General features: G+C 41.2%; 1 protein-coding gene across 1 annotated transcript in view; it reads left to right on the forward strand.

Moving 5' to 3' along the window:
• Positions 1 to 23,153, forward strand: part of MED12L (mediator complex subunit 12L) — a 317,050-nt gene that overhangs the window by 26,060 nt on the left and 267,837 nt on the right. The window contains exons 3-5 of the mRNA XM_034997061.1: positions 7,606 to 7,710; positions 14,283 to 14,474; positions 19,207 to 19,366. Of these exons, the coding sequence (XP_034852952.1) occupies positions 7,606 to 7,710; positions 14,283 to 14,474; positions 19,207 to 19,366 (457 nt within the window). The remainder of the gene's footprint in view (positions 1 to 7,605; positions 7,711 to 14,282; positions 14,475 to 19,206; positions 19,367 to 23,153) is intronic.

Genomic DNA, 23,153 nt, shown 5'->3' on the forward strand with positions numbered 1-23,153 from the left:
TTCCTTCCTTCCTTCCTTCCTTCCTTCCTTCCTTCCCTCCCTCCCTCCCTCCCTCCCTCCCTATTTATTTGAGAGCACATGAACAGTGGGGGGAGGGGCAGAAGGGAAAATCTTCAAGCCGACCCTACCTGAGAGCAGAGCCCAACTGGGGGCTCCATCTTAGGTCCCTGAGATCATGACCTGAGCTGAAACCAAGAGTCAGTCGCTCAACTAACTGAGCCACCCAGGCAACTCTTTTATTTTCTTTTCTTGAGTGAGAAAGAGCTTAACCAGTTTCCAAACTAGCATCAAAAATGTTTTCACTTTCCCGGTAAAACATTTTATTGAAATTAAAAGATTGCTTTGAAAGTGATCCAAAAAAAAGATTATTCTATGAAGTTCAAGGTAAATGTGTGAGATTTATGGATGCATTTGGAGTTCACCCAAGGCCCTGAAGATCCAATTTTTGTGTCCGTATAGAATACAACAATGCAGAGTGAACCCTAGCCTTCTGTATGAACGAACATGGGACAATTTCTAGGATTTTGTTTGTCTCTGGATACCTGTCTCCTGAAAATTGCTTTAAGGCTTACTATTTTAGTAGAAACCAATGACAAGAGTTGTGAGAGTCCTTCTCTCTCCATGTTGAGGTTACTTTGGGATCGGCTCTGTGTTAGACCTGTTGAAATCCATCTGCACCGTGGTCTAGTGTGTGCTGCCCAGGGCTACCAGGTGAGGTCTGTGAATTTATATTCTCAGCCAGCATTGTCTCTGGGCTGAGCAAGTATTCGGTCTCACACATGGGTACACAGAGTTTTGCCCTTGAGGATGTTGATGATAAATACATACATTTACAACTCTGAATTCATGGGGGCCCCCCTTCCCCCCCTAACGGTTCTTTTTTTATTCCCCACATTGTACAAATGTGAAATTGTTCAACCAAGTGTTTGGGGGTTTAGTTATCTCACCTTTGCAAGTGGGCAAAGTAGCAGCTGATGGTGCTTTTGTAAGAATCATTGACTCAGGGTGGCAGAGCCAGCATAAATCTCAGTAAGAGCCATTGTTAGAATTTTGGTGGTTATCCTCTTATTTAGAAAAATCTTTGAAGAGGTTCAAGGCTAGTGCAAGAGGAAGCTATTTGTGTCCTATACAGATTCTGGCTTGGGGATTTTAGAGGCATGCTGTTCCAAAATCTGGACTCTCTCCCTTCTATTTTTGCCTGATTAGATTTGGCAAAGGCCTTCGGAGCAAAGCATCATAAAAATTTGTTGTTTGAGTTCATGTAACACACGTTACTTCTTGTTTTGCATGTCTTATTGCTGCCGAATGCCATTAAGGATCCCCGTCCTAGCCCATTTTCCCCAGTTGGGGTCTACAGACATCCTCAGGTCAGAGGGAATATTTTTTCTTTAAAAGGGGTCTGTTGGTGCATTAGCAGAGTGTGAGAAATACTGGCTAAACAATAGTCAACACCCTGGAATTTGAATCTTAGTTTTAACTCATTGTTTAAATTCTAGCCATTGACTTTCACCCTTTTCAGAAACTTTTGGAAATAAACCATCAGGGTGCATAGTTTGGTTGTGATGCTTTGAGCTTTATTCTCTTTCCCTTAGTTTCTCTAGGAAGCTGACCCAAAGTTTTCTATCAGTAAACTTCAAATACAAGTGACTTCGAAGCTTCGGTTTTGGCTGTTTGCTTCCTGATGTAATTGACAGTGGCCTTCGTGTTTTTACTCATTGTGGGTCTGTGAGAAGCTAAAGGAGTAAAAGAGAAAACTTCATGCACTGGTTTCCTTCTAGGATATATGTGTGCGGTGTGTGTGTTTGTGTGTGTGTGGGGGGGGGGCGTAGCTTTGTATTTGTGCCTTTGCAGTGGGGGAAGGGAGATGTGGCAGAGAGTTCTGACCAGTCTTTTTTTGGACATACAGTTTCCTTCTGATGGTGAGTGCAGCAGTGATGTTGGGCATGGAAGCCCTGGTTTTCTAGAAAGCCACAAACTCCAGATCTTAATGTCAGGGTTTCTCAGTGTGTGGTCCCTAGATCTGCATACTTGGTAAGTTGTTAGAAATTCAAATTTTCAGGCCCCACCCCAGACCTACTGAATTGCAAATTCTGGGCGTGGGACCCAGGAAGCTGTGTTTTTACTAACCCTTCAGGGCATTCTGATGCGTGCAAACGTGTAAAAAGCATCTCCTGAGGCCAGGGTCTTTTTAGTTTCTGAAATGGACACTTTGTGCATCTGAGTGCTTACTGGAGCTTCAGGTTATCCCTTTCCTGAACCAGAAACAGGACAAAAACGACAGCAGTAATACTAATTGCTGGCTGTTTTCATATGGTATGGTGGTTAGAGACCATGGATTCTTTGGAGTTCTTTACCATCGTATGATCTTGGGCTAGTTAACGTCTCCACCTTACTTCCTCAGCTGGGATGTGGAGCTGTCCCTATCTTACAGTTGAGGAAACTGAAGGACAAGAACAGTTCCAAAAGTTGCTTAGAGCCACTGTTCCCTGCAGCTGGAGGTTCATATTTGGACAGCCTGATTGCAGGCTCTGGGCTCTCAAGCACGGCTTTCGTGTCCCTCCTGTGTGCATTTCCATCGAGTCCTCCTCCAGCTTTGCCTCCACCTGTAGCCACGTGTCCCAGCCCAAAGGCGGTGGGTGGAACTGGCACATCCATTGTGTTGTGTCCCAGCAGGGGCAGGGCTCTTGCTGACACTTGACCATGTGAAACTCAGTGCTTCCTAAACTCAGAGCTTCTGGGTCCCCTTGGCAGAAGCAGACCTCTCAACTGTAAAAGCTAACCACCTCCATCTTGGCACCCAGTGGGAGCGTTGTGGAAGCCTCTGGGCATTGTGTTGGTTGTTGCTGTGGTTGCAGTGTTACGACCATTGAGTGGGCAGGCCCACGTGTGCTAGATGGACTCAGAGTGGACAGTCGGGCGCAAGGGAAACTTGCATCCCACTGGGCTGTCAGATGTGCCACATCTAAATCTTGTTATTTTCCCTTTCTGTTCCGGGTGGGAATGTTTACCTATGATCTCAAAAGTATTTTTTTTTTTTTTTGCAGGATTTTAATATACATTTGATATGCACTGAGTTTCTGAGGAATAGAACTTGGGTGTTAATATATTTGGAGATTTATTTTATTAGTTTGAAACTTTACTAAGAGTTCACCTTTTCAGAAAATTTGTAACATGTTCTGGCCTTTTTTTTTTTTAAAAGATTTATTTATTTGAGAGAGAGAGCATGGGCATGAGCAGAGGAGAGAAGCAGGGGGAGAGGGAGAAGCAGGCTCCCCGCTGAGCAGGGAGCCTGATTCGGGGCTCAATCCCAGGACCCTGGGATCATGACCTGAGCTGAAGGCAGACACTTAACCGACTGAGTCACCCAGAAGCCCCTGTTCTGGCCATTTGAAATGGCAAGAGAATACACATGATGTCTACATTTGTAGTGACTTCACTGTGGTGATTCAAGGAACAAACCTAACAAATTTCTTCATGTCTCCTAGGGCCCCACTTCTCATTTAAAGTGCCCATGAATTACCTGGGAATTTGTTGCACTGCAGATTGTGACTGGGGGAATTTGCATTTGTATTGTGATTGAGATTTTGCATTTTTAACAAGCCCTAGATGCTCCCACTGCGGCTGGCTGCTGGCCTACAGACCGAGCTTTGAGTAGTGAAGGTCTAGTGTTGGGGGCGCCTGGGTGGCTCAGTTGGTTGGGCGACTGCCTTCGGCTTGGGTCATGATCCTGGAGTCCCGGGATCGAGTCCCTTATCGGGCTCCTTGCTCAGCAGGGGGTCTGCTTCTCCCTCTGACCCTCCCCCCTCTCATGTGCTCTCTCTCTCATTCTCTCTCTCAAATAAATAAAATCTGAAAAAAAAAAGGTCTAGTGTTGTATGCTTGAGCATATTCAAGTACCTAGTTGTTAAAACTTACTTTAGAAAAAAATTTTAGAGTGAGGGCATTATATTGAATTTTTTTTTTTTTTAAGAAAATACTGGTATTGGATAGTTACTGTTTATGAATTTCATTTCAGACTCGGGTAAAGGTATTATAAAATATATGTTTTCAGGATGGTGCATTGGGTTAGATGAGGTGAGAGCCACTGCTCTGGGTGATTAGGAGGATCTATCATAAATACAAATGGAATTACAGACCCCACAGTCAAGGGAGAGTGATTCAGAATATGTTTATTATGTTAATTGTTCAAAACAGGTTATCATTCATTTATTCTTTCTTTTCTTTTCTTTTTTTCCCCCCAGGTAGGCTCCGTGCTCCATGTGGGGCTTGAGCTCACGATCCTGAGATCAAGAGTCACATGCTCTACTGACTGAGCCAGCCAGGCGCCCCACACTTATTCTTTCAACAAATATTTATTGAATACCTATGTGTGCTCTGTGCCAGGCACTGCTCTATGTGCTTAGCATGTGTCTGTGAACAAAATAAAGATCCTTGGTTTCATGGGCCTTACCTTCTAGTGGGGGAAACAGTACACACTGTAAGTAAATTACAGGGCATTTTAGGTGATAAGTGCTATGGATTATTGGAAGATTAGGAATGCTGGAGTTGAAGAGGACAGGGTGAGCAGTTCCACTTTTAAATAAGGCCATCAGATTTCTCATTGAGAATATGAAATTTGAGCAAAGGCTTCAGGTGGTTATGTAGTTGGCCATGGACACCAAGGGAAAGCAATCCAGGCTGAGGGAACAGACAGTACAAAGGCCCTGAGGCCTGAGGCCATCCAGAGGGCATGCTTGAGGAATTGCAAGGAGACCAGTGTGGCTGGAGTAGAGTCGGCTAAGGCAAGTGTGGTTAGGAATGAGGTCAGAAAAGTAATAGGGGCAGATCACACAGGGCCTTGTAGGACATCATAGGGCCTTTGCTTTTTACTCTTGAGTTGGGAAGTTAATGCAGGTTTTGAGCAGGAGTAACATGATCTTACTTAAGTTTTAAAAAGCTCCCTGTGGCTGCTATGTTGAAAATGGCTTTCAGGGGGCAACGGTAGAAGCAAGAAAACCAGTTAGGAGTCATTGCAGTGTCCAAGCATGAGATGATGGGGAGAACCTGACCCGAAGAGGGCATTGGTGGTGGTGGGAAGGGGGTCGGATTCTGGATGTATTTTCGTGCAATTTAGAATGCAAGATAAAAAGTTCTCACAACAGGGGCGCCTGGGTGGCTCAGTCGTTAAGCGTCTGCCTTCGGCTCAGGTCATGATCCCAGCGTCCTGGGATCGAGCCCCACATCAGGCTCCCTGATCCGCGGGAAGCCTGCTTCTCCCTCTCCCACTCCCCCTGCTTGTGTTCCCTCTCTCCCTGTGTCTCTCTCTGTCAAATAAATAAATAAATAAATAAATCTTAAAAAAAAATTTCTCACAACTCAAAGCTTCCAGCAGTACCTGCGTGGATCTGCGACCTGTGAGGAAAATCTGATGTGGTCGACAAAGTAACCATGTTCCATGTTCTTTTCCTTCCGAGGAGGGTGTCTGTGCATTACATGCAGACATGCGTGTGTTTGCAGAGCACATCTCTCCAGGCTCGTGGTTAGCCGTCAGATACGCTGAGCCGCTGAGTTGGAGTACCTTTAGAACGGAAGGTGAAGCAGCACTAAATGGAACTAACTGGTCCTGAAAACCTCACACATTTCCCCTTGATTAAGCCAGAACGTATTTTTAGTAAAAACATATGCTGTTACTCAATTAATGTTTCTTGTAATACTCTGATGGTGAATCAAAGATAAAAATTCAATTTTCTCATCCCATTCCCTTTCTGATCCCATTCTTCCCCCTTCTTTCTTAGACTCCTAGACTACAGAAATTTTATTAGCACACTCGCTTTATTTAAGTTGACTGACACCTTTCTGATTTCAAATATGCATTTGTAGTTTTGCCCTCGATTTTCAAATAATTAATTTGGAAATGTGGGAGCAGTTTAAGATCTGTTGATAGGTGTATGCAACTCATTTTCTGTGCAGGTCACGATTTCAGTGACCTTCGTGCTTGGAGGAGACTTGATTATCATAGAGCTAAACTTCCTGCAGTGGGGTCTTTTGAAAGCTTGCCAAGGCAGTGGCTTGCCAAGATGTTAGGTAGAGTACACACACAATTAAGTAAAGTTACATGGCACGTCTCCAGGAGACCTCGGCTCTCAGCCAGGCTGACCTTTCAGGTGCTTATATGTCATAAACTATTTTGTCCTAAGGCTTCCTGCTTAATCACAGCAGTGATTTTGATCAGTTGGGTTTTTTTTTTTTTCTTCATTTTACACTTGCAGCAATTACTTATGAAGACGAAGTATATATTCTCATTCTTGTGCTGTGGCTAGCTAGCATTACCCCAGTGGTTACTAAGACCTTTTCTTGGCTTAGAGTGAGAGGGAACAGAAGGTAGCTTCATTTACTCAAACCTTTCCCTTTTATTCTTTCAAGTCTGTATTTTAAGAACTCTGATTAGGTTCCATAGCTGAATGATTTGGACAGGGCAAAGTCTTTTTTTTTTTTTTTTTTTTTTTTTTTTTAAGCCTTGGGCTATTTCTGATGTGCTGTGACCTTGGGAAGAAAAGTTCTCCTGTATCCAGTAGGAGATGTTTTTAAGGAGAGTATGAGTTGTAGCTATGTATTTTTAGACTATATTTTCATATGGCATTTGTACTTTGGTGGCATGGAGTCATGGAAATTTCTCTTCCTATTCTTGGGTTGAGAAGACAGTATTTCAGTGTTGGCTCTGTCCAGTTACTGTACTAGCTTAGTGAGCCTCATTCTTCTTATCTGTAAATGGGTGTGAAGATACATGCTTACCGTTTACCTTAGAATTTGGTAAAGATCAAGTGACCCAAGATGTATGAAAGAATTTTGCAAGCCCTAAACTTCCCTTCACATGCTGCTGGTCATGGTATTGTGGTTATCACAAAGCTTGTTCCTGTGAACCCGTTGTTTCTGTCTTTAACAGAACTTAAGTGGAGTGAGCCATTTTTCTTGAACATAAATAAAATAGAGATGTGTATAGGGGCTGGCAGGGAAGGGAGAGCCCAACTATGGGGTCTCTAGAAACAATTCTAGTATACAAATTCTGTGACTTTATGTTTCTGCGTGTGGGGGGGATTTTTGCTCATTTTTTCTTTTCCCAACTTATTAGTTAAAAATTTTTAAACTTACAGAATAATTGAGAGAATAGTATAATGAACACCCATATACCCTATATTTTAAGTTAACAGTTGTTAATATTTTGCCACATTTATTTTTATCTCTCTGTACATTTGTGTATTGGTTTTATGTATTTACTTATTTATTTAAGATTTTATTTGTCAGAGAGAGAGAGGGAGAGAGTGCTTGTGCACAAGCAGGGGGAGAAGAAGCAGGCTTCCTGCTGAGCAAGGAGCCTGATGCGGGACTTGATCCCAGGACCCCGGGATCATGACCTGAGCAAAGGCAGAGGTTTAACTGACTGAGCCACTCAGGCATCCCTGTGTATTGGTTTTAAATCTTCGATTTCTGCTCTCCCTTTGGTGTTGTGTTCCAACAGTTCTCTTCTACAGAGTATAGCATAGTCAGTCATTACTGAGGCTGTAGTATGCTGGGTAAAGTTAGAGCTTTTATAATCTTTCTGATTAATTGATACCTTTTCTTGAACAGGATGAACTTACTGCTGTGAATGTAAAGCAAGGCTTCAACAATCAGCCAGCTTTTACTGGAGATGAACATGGCTCAGCCAGAAATATTGTAATTAACCCATCAAAGGTAATGCAAATTGTCTATTTCCTAAAACTTCTGAAAAAGTGTGTGACACCCTGAAAAGTGTGTGTGAATGTTGATAAATTAGTGTTATTTAAAACCACAATCCATATTCAGAATTCCCCAGAATATCTTGTATAAGGTCCTGCCCTAGGACCCAATCAGGGATCATGCATTGCATTTGGGTGTCCTGTTTCTTTCATCTATTGTAATCCAGCACAGTACACAGTACTGCTCTCCGCCTTTGCCCATGTTGTTATTTTTGGGGGTGGGGGGGTTTAGAGCTGCTGTCCAGTTATGTCTTTTTTTTTTTTTTTAAGATTTTATTTATTTGAGAGAGGGAGAGAGTAAGAGAGCACAAGTGGGGCAAGGAGCAGAGGGAGAGGGAGAAGCAGGCTCCCTGCTAAGCAGGGAGCCCGATGCGGGACTCGATCCCAGGACCCTGGATCATGACCCAAGCTGAAGGCAGATGCTCAACTGACTGAGGGACCCAGGTGTCCCCAGTTATTTTCTTATATTCTAGTCCTACATTCTAGATTTTTCTGATTGTTTTTTCATGACAAGGTTCAGGTTAAATATTTTTGGCAAGAAGACCACATTGCATATCAGAAGACATGCAGTGCCAGTTTGCCCTGTTATTGGTTATACTGTGTTTGATGATCGAAGGTGGTGTCTGCTGTCACTTTACATTGTAAAAGTAGTTATCTTTTCCTTGTAGTAGTCCCTGTAGGGTGATACTTTGAGACCAAATGGATATGCTGTTCTTCAATACGATTTTATCTTGTGATTGTATCATCAATTGATAATGCTTGCTGAATGAGTTATTTTGCTGCTGGTTGCAAAATGCTGGTTTCCAGTTGTCATTTCTCATACATTTATTAGATGGCATTCTTTTGTAAAAGGACACCCCATTTTAAAATTTATTTTATTTTTTATTATTTTATTGTTTTAAGTAGGCTCCACGCCCAGTGTGGGGCTTGAACTCACCACCCTGAGATTAAGGGTTGCATGCTTTACCGACTGAGCCATCCAGATACCCCAAACAAGTCCATTTTTCTTTTTTTAAAGTAATCTCCACACCCAGTGTGTGGGGCTTGAGCTCAGGACCCTGAGATCAAGAGTTGGATGCTCCACCTAGTGAGCCAGCCAGGTGCCCTGATATCCCATTTTTTAGTATCACTTTGAACTCCAGGACTCTTTAAAATTTGATGTGTCATCTTTTCTCTTTTTGATGTTTAAATTGTCTCTCACTTGGCCAGGGGGCGCCTTTAACCTATTTCTTGGGTGCTTTTGACATCTCCATCATTCTTGAGCACTTCCTCACTTTTGATACAATAACATATTCAGATTCATGTTCTTTCTGTGCCCCAGCCCAGATCTGGATGCTTGGCATGCTCATTGCTACTAGAGTATCATAACTTCTAGGTACTTTCAGTGGACAGAGATGGGAAACAACATAGAGATTTGTTTCTTCTCTTCTCTCCTTTTTCTTCTTTCCTTGCATCCATCTGCCAGTTCTTACCCAATACTACAGGGTTTTTCCTCTTTTCTGTTCCATCTTTTTATCTCATTTCTCCCAAAGTGAGAACCCTGGCTTGTAGTAAATTCAATATATTTATTTATTTACTCTCTTTTAAAATACACATTAAAAAGTTCCAGAATAAGCTATAGTAATGCTACTCCAACAACAAAATTACTATGGAAAATTTATAATTTTCCTATTATACTTTTTGTCCTTAGACTAATTTTCATTAAAGGTATATAGTCAGAATGTTGTGTTAAAATTTTTCTTAAATTAAATCTCTTTCTCTTTGTGGTTATGTTAATAATATATAGGTAGAATTATTTGCTTGTTATATTCTTTTAAGTTTTGATCTTTCTCATCCTTCTTGAGTTATTTTTATTTTCTGAATATTGAAGTATTTTTATTAAATTGAAAGCATTATACAAATGAAATCAAACATACAAATATACTTCCTTCCCCTTCCCTAGAGCTAACCGTTGTCAAGGATTTGTGTATCATTTAAGATCTGTGTGTGCACATGTACACATAAACAACAAATGTACTTGATAATTTGCTAATCAACTGAAATATGTAAACAATGTGAAAGGAAACAGCATTTTCTACAGATAACCCCATAACCAAACCAATGTTTTTAGTTTTGTCTTTTTCCAGTCTTCGTATGCTTTTTTTTTTTTTTTTGAAGAGTTTATTTATTTGACAGAGAGAGAGACAGCGAGAGAGGGAACACCAGCAGGGGGAGTGGAGAGGGAGAAGCAGGCTGCCTGCCAAGCAGGGAGCCCGATGCGAGCCTGACGGGAGGCTCGATCCCAGGACCCTGAGACCACGACCCGAGCAGAAGGCAGACGCCTGAAGACTGATCCACCCAGGCACCCCCTTTTTTTTTCTTTTTTAAAGATTTTTTATTTATTTGACAGACACAGTGAGAAAGGGAACACAAACAGGGAGTGGGAGAGGGAGAAGCAGGCTTCCCTCAGAGCAGGGAGCCTGATGTGGGGCTCAATCCCAGGACCCTGGGATCATGACCTGAGCCGAAGGTAGACGCTTAATGACTGAGCCACCCAGGCGCCCCCCAGTCTTCGTATACTTTTTAACATCACAGCCACAATTACATATATGTTGTAATTGGTTTTCTTTTTTTAAATTGTGGTAAAATATACGTAACATAAAATTTACCATTTTACCATTTTTATTTTTATTTTATTTTACTTATTGGAGCCTAACACAGGACTTGAACTCATGACCCTGAGATGAGACCTGAGCTGAGATCAAGAGTCAGATGCTGAACTGACTGAGCCACCCAGGTGCCCCTTAACATTTTTAAAATGTACAGTTCTTTGGCATTTAATGCATTAACATTGGTGTGTAACCGTCACCACCATCTTCAGAACTTTTTTGACTTACTTTAAAAAAAAAAACAAACATAACATTATTTTGAGTGCACTTTTCCTTGAGGCTGAAGTATTCATATTAATAATTATTAATGGACAGATAACATTTCATCACTTACATGCTAAAATGACCTGAAACTGCTAGTATATAATAATTAGCCTGTTGCCAATTTCTTATGGTTATTTATGAAGAGGCTGTAGTCGTATTTGAACATACAGCTTTTGTTCTTTTGGATAAATTTCCAGAAGCATATTTACTTGGGTAGAAGTTGTCTTAGTCTGTTTGGGCCTCCATAACAAAATACTGCAAACTGGGTGGCTTAAACAACAGGAATTTAATTTTCTGAGAAACAATTTATTTTCTCACAGTCGAGGAGGCTGGTAGTCCAAGATCAAGGTGTCAGTAGGTCTGGTTTCTTCTGAGGGCTCTCTCCTTGGCTTGCACAAGGCTGGCCTCTCACCCTGTCCTCACACAGTCTTTTCTCTATGTGCCTGTATTCTGCGTTTCTTCTTACAAGGACACCAGTCCATTGGATTAAGCCCCGCCCTTATGACCTCATTTGACCTCTTTAAAGGCCTTGTCTCCAAATACAGTCACACTGGGGATTAAGGCTTCAACATCCGAATTTTGGGGAACACAATTCAGCCCATAACAGAAAGTATGAATGCTGTGTGTCTCTTGATGTGAACTGCCAAGTTATTCTGTTATATCAAGTTTTATGTCAATTTAAATAACTGAATAAATGGATATAACACCCATTACAGCTTCTGCTTTTGCCAACCCTTCCTGTGAGATTTACTCAAGGATTCAAACCTTCTGAAGGGAATTTCAGCTTATAAATATGGAATACATGAACTATAGTGTAGTCCCTAAACTTTTCCATTTTCTTATAAAATGAATTACTTTCAAAATAGCTTTGGATGGATGGAAACAAATGTTATTTATTTATTAAAGATTTTATTTATTTATTTGACAGAGACACATTGAGAGAGGGAACACAAGCAGGGGGAGTGGGAGAGGGAGAAGCAGGCTTCCCTTGGAGTAGGGAGCCCGATGTGGGGCTCGATCCCAGGACCCCAGGATCATGACCTGAGCCAAAGGCAGACGCTTAATGACTGAGCCACCCCAGGCGCCCCTGGAAACAAGTTTTAAGTTAAACTTCTTCTCTCCTACCTTGTCTGAGGGAGTGCACATTGGTCTGAAGCTTATGGAGGGCAATTTAACAGTGCTGATTAAAATTATGGAAGTGTACAATCTGAATTCTGGAAATTTATGTGAAATCTGTAGTTGTACATGTATGAGATAACAAATAGGAGAGGTTATTCATTTTAATGTGATTTGTAATAGCAGAAGTTTGGGGAAAACACTCCAAATGTCTGTTAACAAGGGCTTGATTATATATAAATGTGGTGCACCCACCCAGTACATCATTTGTGAAAGTGAAAAGAGATTTTCCATGTACAGATGTGGAAGGCTCTCAGACATTTACTAAATGTACACAAAGAGGGGCGCCTGGGTGGCTCAGTTGGTTAAGCGACTGCCTTCGGCTCAGGTCATGATCCTGGAGTCCCGGGATCGAGTACCGCATCGGGCTCCCTGCTCGGCAGGGAGTCTGCTTCTCCCTCAGACCCTCCCCCCTCTCCTGCTCTCTCTCAAATAAATAAATAAATAAAATCTTTAAATGTACACAAAGAGGTATACATGTAAAAAAGAGAAAGTAATATATTCGTGTTTGTTCATGCATATTCACCTGAAGAAACCCTCGGAAGACCTAAGAAACTAACCAACGTGGTTACTTGGAGGTAGTCGTTGGGACTTGGGAATGAGGCTCTTTACTTTTTTAGGTTTGGAATAATGTGAGTATAAAATTAAGTGCATGGTCATGTTTTGATCCCCCCCCCCCCCTTCTCTCTCTTAGGGAATTTTGACTTAGTTTCCAGTCTGCAGTGGTTCCCGAGGTTTGTTAGGATGTAAAACGGCACATACAGTCACATGTTCCATTGTTATTAAATACAAAAATTATGATTGTAAAACAGATGGCTGACGAGTTTTTAAAAAAAATTTTTTTTTTAAAGATTTTATTTATTTATTTGAGACAGAGAGCACATGAGAGGGGGGAGGGTCAGAGGGAGAAGCAGGCTCCCTGCCGAGCAGGGAGCCTGATGCGGGACTCGATCCCGGGACTCCAGGATCATGACCTGAGCCGAAGGCAGTTGCCTAACCAACTGAGCCACCCAGGCGCCCCTAAAAAAATTTTTATACCTTTGTTTATTATGATTAAAATACTCCTACGTAATTGCAAATAAGAGGCCTTTTCAATTTAAACAATCAATGTAAGTAGGGGTTTTAAGTTCTTGGTATAAAGACCAAATATTGATTGAGAAATTTAAAATTAAACAATTTGCTGTTTGCTGCTTGTTCCTAAACAACTGGTTTTGCTAAATTTTTGCATTTATTTCCCGTTTAAACATTCTGCAAACATTTGCTTAAAAAAAAAACAACACACCATGAAGTTTGTTTTAAAAAAAAAAGTAAAGCTCAGATCTTTTTCCTAATGACTCTAATTTTTTATTATCATATTAACACACCAAAATAGACTTTTTTTAATTGTCCATAAATCACAAGGGTCAAGGAATGCCAGTTCACATTAAGTAAAAGTGTACCAGCTTTTCACCCTGGTAGATAAACTTGACTAATTGCTAACAACTGTGTTCCAACCTATGAAATAATTGTTTATTGACTCAAGAGCATTAACTAAGGTGGTGATTCTTATTTTGCTTCACCAGGGTAGGTATTTTATTTTAATCATGGTTGCCACTGTCGGCTAACCTCACCTGTTGTTTGTATCATATTATTAAATAATTCCCAGGGAATGGAATAGGGTTCTTGGCAATTCCAACAGGTTTTCTGTGGATTCACTTAAGTTTTAGGTATTTATCCCTTTCCTTCTTGTGCCTTTCTTCCTCTTTTGTCCTCTTAGTTTGGTTAATATGAAAATGCCACAGTTGTTCACAGGAACTCCCTTTGCTACATATTCCATTCAGAGCAGGTAACACTAGCTTTCTCTTGAAACGCTTGTACTCTTGAAATTGGCAGCCCAGTTAAAAATGTTGAATACTTAATTTAATTGAAACTTTTGTAATTTTCCATTTAAATAATTTTTTCTAGACTCCTTTTTTTGAAAAGCACTGTGAATACAGAATTTTCCTTTCCAAAAATATATGCTATTAAGATGAAACCAGAAAAAGAATGATTACTGTGTGATTACTAGACTTTCTGCTCTTGCGTGCAACACCTCTCAGGAAACATATTCTCTCCAAATGTGTATGTAATCTGAAAAAGAAGTACAGCTGAAGAGTAAAGCAGAACCCATTCTCTTGAAATTTATTCAGGATGTAATTAATTTCATCTTCTCAGACATTTTCAAAGGCTCTTCTTTTTTCCTTGAACCACTTGTTAATAGTGGAACAAAAGTGCTGTGGGAGTTTTTGCATTATGTTAGTATAAGGAAATCACAACTCTTGGCTTCAAGGACTTAAACTGCCATTTATTTTCTGATGGGCTGCTTGAAGATATTCTCCTAAAACAGAAATAAAATACTGCTATACATTACTAACATACATACTGCCTTCAAACTTTTTCTTTTTTTCTCTTGTTTCCACAGATTGGAGCTTATTTCAGCAGCATATTAGCTGAGAAACTAAAGCTTAACACTTTCCAGGACACCGGAAAGAAGAAACCACAAGTTAATGCTAAAGATAATTATTGGCTGGTTACTGCTCGATCCCAGAGTGCAATTCATAGTTGGTTCTCTGACTTAGCAGGAAATAAACCACTTGCTATTTTGGCAAAAAAGGTATTAAGTGTTTCTTACATTGTTTTAATTATGGTCTTCTAGAAATCACGATGTTTGAGCTAAGGTTCAAGTATGTATTTCTTTCCCCCTGTTCTTTCCAAAACGCAAAGCTTCATTGGCAGGTGCACTGTTACCAGGCATGTGCTGCACATAACACTGTTTCTCCCTTTTTTTGGAGGCATGTGGTTCTTAGCACATCTTGACCTAAACATTCCACACAGGAAGCAGTTTATGTGGACTTTATTTATTTTTTAAGATTTTATTTGAGAGAGAGTGAGCAAGTGAGCGAGAGAGCAAGTACAAGCTGGGGGAGGGAGAGGGAGAAGAAGACTCCCCGCTGAGCAGGGAGCCCGATGTGGGGCTCGATCCCAGGACCCTGGGATCATGACTTGAGCCGCAGGCAGATGCTTAAACCGACTGAGCCACCCAGGCGCCCCTATGTGGACTTCAGGTAGACGCGTTTTTTAAATCGAGAGTAGGCAATAAGACTTCGTTTATTTCCATTATATTTTTAGTTTTCTTAGGCCAGGATGTCCAAAATGTGTCATTTGGAAATTCTTGCTTTGATGTTACTTTCTTGTCTTGAAAAGTACCAATCCAAATGCTTTAAGCTAAGTCTCCTTCCTAACAAGTAAGATAGCAATTCTGGGTGTGCTTGAAAAACTTCTTTGAAAAAGTTTTAGAACAAAATGGGCAGGTGTATTTATAGCTTCCAGTGATCTCTGCCTTGCACACCTTTGAAATCATCCCACATGTCTTTCTCATCCGGCCTGAAACCCTTTAGTCTTTAGGGTGTCCATCTTCTGTTCTTGATAGTGTTACTAACTAGTGTGGTGCAGGCCTGGTTTAAAGGAGAGCTCCTTTTTGTGTTTGTTTTCTAAAGCAACTCTGAAAATAGCCTGTAGCTCCCGTTGGCTTTCTTTTGCCCTAGTGCCGCCATAATATTGTGTTGCCTTGTGATTAAAGGCAAGTGGAATCCTTGAAAAGCACAACAATCAGCATAATCGCCTCTTGCTACTCAGGTTGTACCTGTCTCAACACAGGCTGAACCGTGTAGCATTTCTTTCCTGGTAGTGGACATTTACCATGTGGGCCCATGATCACCTGCACATTGTATCTGAAGGCCCCATAAGTCAAAGGGCATCCTTTGATATTTCATGGCATTCTAACCAATAGTTCATGCCCTCCATGTTTATTAGGACCTTCAGTTCCCATGTAGCCATCCTGACATCTTTCTTTTTAGGTTTTCCTTTTTTTAAAATAAGCTTTTAGAATCCCTTTTTTGGATATTTCCTAAAAGCAGATACTGATGAGGAATTGATGCCCTTGCTTTAGGGGTGGAGTGGTTGCTCATCTTTGAGGAGGGAGATGAATCACAGTGCAGTGTATTGGCCATTGTTCTTCTCTTTATTAGGAGCTGTCTCTGGCCAAGTCAGGTGTCCCTCAGGTAAGCCCTGACATGAATTCTGTGCAAAGTTAAACTTTTTTTCTTTTTCTTTTCTTTTTTTTGGTAACACCATTGACTGTGCCTTGAAGTAGTCATTTCTTGGGCATTTGAAGAGTCCCTCCCTTCTCTGCTCCGCTCCTCAGCATATCATATTCTTGAGATGGCAAAAGCTCTTTTGGATCTGGGTAAAAGATTGCATTCTCTGCCATGTTCTTCATATTAGATAGAAAGTTCAAATACTTCTTTAATTTCTGGTATTTATCTATGAGATGGCTTAATGTAGAGGGCCTTAATTTTCCTGCTAAAATCTTGAGTCCTCTTCCAACGCTGTTCTAGAGTTCAAAATAGTTTCCTGTATGGGATAGGTCAAGTTTCTGGGCCTGGTTTTCCATTATTTTACAACTCCACAGCACTCCCAAGTATTTAGCCAAAGAGAGGTCAATAATGGCCTGTAAAGGGCCTTTTAACTCAATCACGGTCATTGGTAGATTTGGAAAAATAGACTTATAGGCTCTAGGGATATTCTTCTGGTTCTTGACCAGTTCACTAGGTATGACATGTTCACTTCAGGTGATGTTGATTACTGTGGTCTCGGGAATTTCCTTTTGCCTCTACTTCTGCTTGGTGAACACAGAGTATTGACAGTGACGTTCATCCAAGGGGAAAGGCACTACAAGGTGATAAAGCCCTTTTGTGGATGAAAAACCATCACATGCTAAGTGTCTTAGTTTTCTTTTACTACGTAGATGCAGCTCTAGCTTGGTTTAGAAACAAAACAGCTGGGTGCCTGGGTGGCTCAGTCGTTAAGCGTCTTCGGCTCAGGTCATGATCCCAGAGTCCTGGGATCAAGCCCCGCATCGGGCTTCCTGCTCCGCGGGAATCCTGCTTCTGCTTGTGTTCCCCTCTCGCTGTCTCTCTCTCTGTCAAATAAATAAAAATAAAATCTTAAAAAAAAAAACAAAACAGCTGTCCAGTGATTGCCTAGGTTCAGTTACAAGTTAAAGTTAGATGGTTTCTTTGCTGAAAATGGGATCTGTGACTGTAAGGAAGTCCTACTTCAGTCACTATAAACATAATTTCCTTCCCGAGCTGGTCCAAACTATAAATTTGATAACCGTCAATATGTGTCTTCCTCCTTAATTAAATAGCCTTCTTCACATAAGTTCTTCTGAATTTTAAATCCCTTGATTTGAGCAAACCATGTCTTATGGGGTTCGGGGGCAATGAGCTGGAGGTATGCCTTAGCTTGTTAATGGTAAGACCTATGGCTCGGTTTTGTTTGCTATTTCATCTGAACATTTCACATGTTCATGTTTTTATTTTTCTCCTGTCAGTTGTTCAAAAGAAATCCTTTGGGCATCTAGAAAAGATGCTATTAGTAATGTTTCTTTGGAGATGCTACATTTACTTTTTTGCATTTGCCTGTTTTTTAGGCCTTGATCTAGTACTCTTTTGGTTCATCTGAATGAGCGTCAACCTGACCCTGACAACTAAAATTTGACTCTCTCATACTAGCGTTCTAGTGAAAAGCAGCATCTCAGTTCTTGCACTGAATATATAAGCCTGAGCTTTTCTTGTCCCTGGCTTCAGTGATAGTCTGTAAACCCAGGGTCTTGTGCTCCATGAAAGACGTGCCTTGTAAACAAAATTTTCAGGAAATTTTCTTGTTAAAATGTATCACTGTGGTCTGCAGAGAGGAAGCCTTATAGCTTTGGCCTATGTGACTTTCATCTCCCTTTTAGGTATGTTTGTGCAGCGTAGCTGCCTCTGTCATGGGGGTTATGTTTAAAGTCCGCACCCAAGGCAGGAATTGTACGTGACCAAAAGTCTGTTAAGTTGCCCATGAAAGACAGTGTATGGACAGCTGCATCTCAGTGTGCAACCAGGCAGCTTTTCCTTCAGCATTGGGGCAGCTTGAATGTTTCTTTGGTAAGAACCAGGTGAAATAGCTTGTTTTAAAGGGCTGTGTACAAAACCCACTTCTCTTTTAATTCTGGGATCACACTTGGGTCCAGGCCTGTGAATAGTCAAATTTGCAACCTACAAACGATATAAAATATCCGCTGTCTAAAGGAGGATTTGACTAAGAAAAATGCCATGCTGTAACAATCAGCTGATTGGAAGTCTTTTGATATCCAGTGCAAAATCAAGCTAGGGTGTGGCACATAGAGACCAGGGCTCTTGATAGCCATGGTGGTAGTGTCCAGGATCCTTTTAGGAGAGGGTCAAATGCCTGGCTTGAAACAGACTTTGGCTGGCACCTAGAAATTTTTGGAATTGGTAACATAATAAAAACTGTTCTAGTTTTGATACATGTAATTCTTTTAGCCTTCTGACCACTCTGTGGGGTGGACAGGGTTGGGTTGGTATTACTACATTCATAAATGAAGAGCCTGGGAGTAATGGGTTTAGCCGTACAGGCTGGGGGCCAGGACCAGAGCACAGAGGTGGTAGAGGGGAGTGGTGGGTGCTCACTGCTCCCATCCTGTGCATCATGGCCAACGTACTCTGTCCACTGTTGTACTCTACATTCGTAAACTGAATAGATCATATATAGATGACTGGCCTGTGCCAAGGATATTTACGAGGAATTGTAGAAGAGTGGGTTAACTCTTTGAAACATTCAGCGGTACATTGGGATACTAATTTGCAAATAGTACACCTTCCTGGTCTGGAAGAAATAATGAACTGCCTCAAGTGCCTACTTTCAGCCAGTGAATTAATTAATTAACCAGCTATTTCTAGCTCAGTGTTTATTAGGCAGATTCACTGAGCCATCATTTTAGCCCCTATTTTAAATTTTGGGCTAAAGGCACTTTAGAAGCTTTCTAGAAATTATTATAAATGTTACAGCCAGAGAGCTTTATATAAAAAAGTGTTCTTTGATAAAATTTGGAGTGGGGACAGTTTTTCACTTGATCATCCCTTCCAATTTTGAGATAAACTCCTTGGAGTACTGTCATGAAATTATTTTCCCTATTTTGTTGATATGATGAGTAGCTTTCAGCATCTGAGAATTTGAAAGTAATTTGTTTTTTATAAATAAGAGAGCACAACTGATAAAAACTGTTGTCAGTGTGCTAAACATAGTTTTGATTCTTTTAATGAAAATTTGCTTAAAGTTTTTGGTTTTTAAGCTGAATGTACGTATTTGAAAATCCATCAAGGATATACTTTCTTAAAGGCAGCAGGGACTGAGTGTCTTTCTTTTGCTTTCCCTTTCTTTAGGTTGACCTCATGATGAAAATAATACGTGATTTTTATAAATATGTTATTTCTTTTTAGGTTCCAATCCTTAGTAAAAAAGAAGATGTTTTTGCATATTTAGCTAAATATTCAGTGCCAATGGTTCGAGCAACGTGGCTGATCAAGATGACCTGTGCCTATTATTCTGCTATTTCTGAAGCTAAAATTAAGAAACGTCAGGCTACTGATCCTAATTTGGGTAAGTGAGACAGTACAATACATTTTATATTTCATCATTCATTGTACAAGGCATTGTTGCCTGCATGCTCTAGCCATAGCCCGGTGAGGTGAGTACCTAGGAGGTCCATGGGGAGGCTAAAAGTGACTCATGGCGCGCATGCAGATGGGTCCTTGTCCACCCAGGCCCCAAATCCTGATTTCATCAGCAAATCATATTGCTGTTACCTCCAGAGTATGTCCTGCATCTAAACACTTCTCACTGCCATAGCTGCTGAAATGTTGGTTCATGCCACTGTCCTCTCGGCTGGAGACAGTGGTGGCCTCCTAACTGGTCTCCCTTTTCTTTCCCTCCTTACATTGTAGGCTCCAAACTGCCATGCTGATCACTAGGCCTGAATCCGATCACATCGTGTCCCTCTTGATAACCTGTCAATAGTTTCCTACTACAATTAGGATAAAGATCCAGATTCTTTCCTGTGGCCACCAAGGCCATCCATGCCTTGCTTTCTCTTTCTGTGATGTTCTGGCCACATTGCCTTCCTCTTCCCCCTCTGACATGCCACGCTCCTTCCTTTCTCAAGGCTTCTGCATTTCTTCCCTGTACTTGGGCTGTTCATCTCTATGGTATTCCCACATCTCCTCTTCTCAGAGCCTTTGGCTCGAGGGCCATTTCCTCAGGAGGTTTTCTCCAGCCACCTACCTAAATAACATTCCTCTTTCCCCCCCTTCCGCCCATTTATATTCTCAGGTATTCTTATTTTATTCACAGCATGTTTCACTATCTGAAATTACCTTTAAAAAGTGCTGTGTCTCTTATCCCTCCCTCCCACATGCACTGGCCCATGATCATGGTAGGTATTTGTTGAAAGAACTGAAGGTAAACTGGTGTTAGTCCGTCTTCACTCTTTTGGTGGCTAGACAGTGACTCCTTGAGGTGGTGCTAAAACATGCTTAATAAAAGACTGGATTCTCCGTTAGAAATATGCATAGAGGATTACACGTAAAGATGTCCACTTAAAGATTAGGTTTACAAATAATTCCTTATGAAGTGGAAACGTGCTTATGATTTCATAAGGGAGACCCCAGCTACAAAGCTCTGAGAAGCAGGGCAGAAAGTGCAAATGTGCTCAGATGCCAGGCAGCGTCCTAAATAAGTGAGTCAGGCTGTGAGGTGGCTGGGAGTGGTAGGTGGTCCTGGCGAACTAGACAGTGGAGCCCACTCTAAAAGCATGGCAAGTTAATCAAAACAAAACTGAAAACATGGCCGGATTCCATGGCTGCCACCTTTTGAGTTCAGGTTTGCTAAAACAAAGGTGAACTGTACTTCAAAACAAAACAAAACTGTATTGTGTATATATTTAAATGTATAGGGAAAAGTATCCACAAAGTGAACAGTGGTTATCTCTGAGTGCTGTTTTGGTAGCAAGCAGTCTTGTTAACTCTATACTTCAGATTGTTTTCACCAGCTAATTTTTTCATAGGGGGAGACGAAAGAAATGCCCCCTTTTTAAATCACAGAAGCTCTACATTCTTACTAGAATATTTGCAAATAGTGTCAAAGTAGATACAATAAATGGTCAAGTTTCTCTTTGCTCTTCTTAATTTCCTTTTTGAACTTCTCTTCATACACAAAAACACGTATATGTGATTCATATATATATATATACACACACATCTATGTATGTGTGTGTATATATATACATATGTATATGGAGAGAGAGAGCGCGTGCGTGTGCGTGCCCATGCCTCGAGAGCACAAGAGAGCCAGCATGGGCGAGAGAGCGAGAGCGTTTATCAGTACTTCTCTCCAGAGTCTGGATATCTAGTTGCTTACACTAGCTACTCTACTTTGATGACTAATGGGCATCTGAAACCTAGTATATACAACCAAAGTCTTGATTTCTCACCATCCCTAACCTTGCTCCTTCTTTCTTCAGTCTTCTTACTAAATGTTGTATGTAGTCACTGGGAGGATAAGGGTAGAAGCCCTATTGTCATTCTGGCTCTATATCTTTCTCTCAAAATTCTACGTTCAGCCCCTCAGCAATCCTGTCAGCTTTACTTTGAAAATCGAATCCCAGTCCGAGAAGGTCTTCCTCCTCCCACTGCTGCTAGTCCTCTGGTTTGAACCACCACCTCCACCTTTGCCCGTGTTGTTGGACTGGCCTCTAGCTGAGCTTGTTTTTCTTCTTCTCTAATGACAGCCTTCTGCTCTGTAGCCAGCATGCTCCTGCTAGAACCTAACTCATGCCACACTCTTAGGCTCAGAATCCTCACCTGGCAGCCGCGCCTCGCTCAGGTGTGTCCCTCCACCAGCACGAGCAGTCGGCACACACGGCGGCCTCTCCTTCCAGCCTTGAGACGTCCATGTGGCCTGCCGCCTCCACGCACCGCATGTTAGCTCAGATGGCACTTCCTACGAGAAGCCTTCTCAGATCACTCCAGCCAAAATGTCCTCTCTGTCGTCTTGTCCTGCCTGATTTTTCTTCATAACTCTTAGTATGATATAAGAATAAGATATAACCTACCATGTTATAGCTTAAGTTAATTTATTGGTTACTTAATGTACACTCACTCCCGACTATAACATTTCTCTGTGAGAAACCTTGTCAGATTTGTTCCGTACTAAATCTCCTAGGAGAGTACCCGGCATACAGAGGTGCTCAGTAATTTTTAAGATAAATGAATAATGAGGCCTGAAGCGTGTGTGTATTTGTCCCAGTTCATAATCCTCGAAACTTGTAGCATCACCAACTATATAGACTATGCCTCCTTTTCTTAGGTTCTTTTCATGGTTTTGTAACTTGTTCTGTCAGTGTTTTCCTTGATGTTCAGTTTAATCTGATTTTAGCTGTTATAAGAAAGGGGAGAAGGTGATCATACAGGAATGATTCTGCCCAGTGAAATATAATTTTAGGACAAATAAAAGTCTGATAGACCCTCATCATTTGCAAAGAACATGTAGGTAGAATTTTTAGGAATCTGAGATAGGACTGTATCACCAGAACCATATGATTTCCTCTACCAAATGGAAGGAAGCCTAGCTCCAGTTTTTAGCTTAGAACATCAGAGACTTCCTGCATTCATTACTTTTACCATTAATTTTTTTACTAGTGTAACCAGTTGGTTGGGAGGGGGATTATTTTCTACTTTTCCCCCAGAGCTAAAATTTTTATTATTTGCACACCCATGACAGATGGTTGATTAAGTTCACCTACTAGCTGTGTTTTTCTTCTTTCATAAGACACATAACACAGGTAAATCTGTTTTTTGACTGTTTATAGAGTATTACAACTCATTGGTCTTTATGATTATCCATGTGTTTTTTTTTTCTTTTTTTTTTTTCTTTATAAATAAGAGAGAGTACAACTGGGGGGTGGAGTGGGTACAGAGGGGGAGAGAGAATACTAAGCAGGCTCCATAACCAGTGTGGAGCCCGACGCAGGGCTGGATTCCATGACCCTGAGATTATGACCTGAGCTGAAAGCAAGAGTTGGTTGCTTAACTGACTGAGCCACCCAAGTGCCTCTATTCATGTGTATTTTTTTTTTTTTTTTAAGATTTTATTTATCTGACAGAGAGAGATACAGTGAGAGGGAACACAAGCAGGGGGAATGGGAGAGGGAGAAGCAGGCTTCCTGCTGAGCAGGGAGCCCAATGCAGGGCTTGATCCCAGGACCCTGAGATCATGACCTGAGCCGAAGGCAGACGCCCAACGACTGAGCCACCCAGGTGCCCCATTCGTGTGTATTTCTAAGTGTGAATGTCAAATCCATGAAGATCAAGTGCCTAATATACCATTTTTC

This window comes from Mirounga leonina, unplaced genomic scaffold (genome assembly GCF_011800145.1).
Source record: "Mirounga leonina isolate KUSES-001 unplaced genomic scaffold, KU_Mleo_1.0 Mir_115, whole genome shotgun sequence".
In the NCBI taxonomy this organism is placed as follows: Eukaryota; Metazoa; Chordata; class Mammalia; order Carnivora; family Phocidae; genus Mirounga; species Mirounga leonina.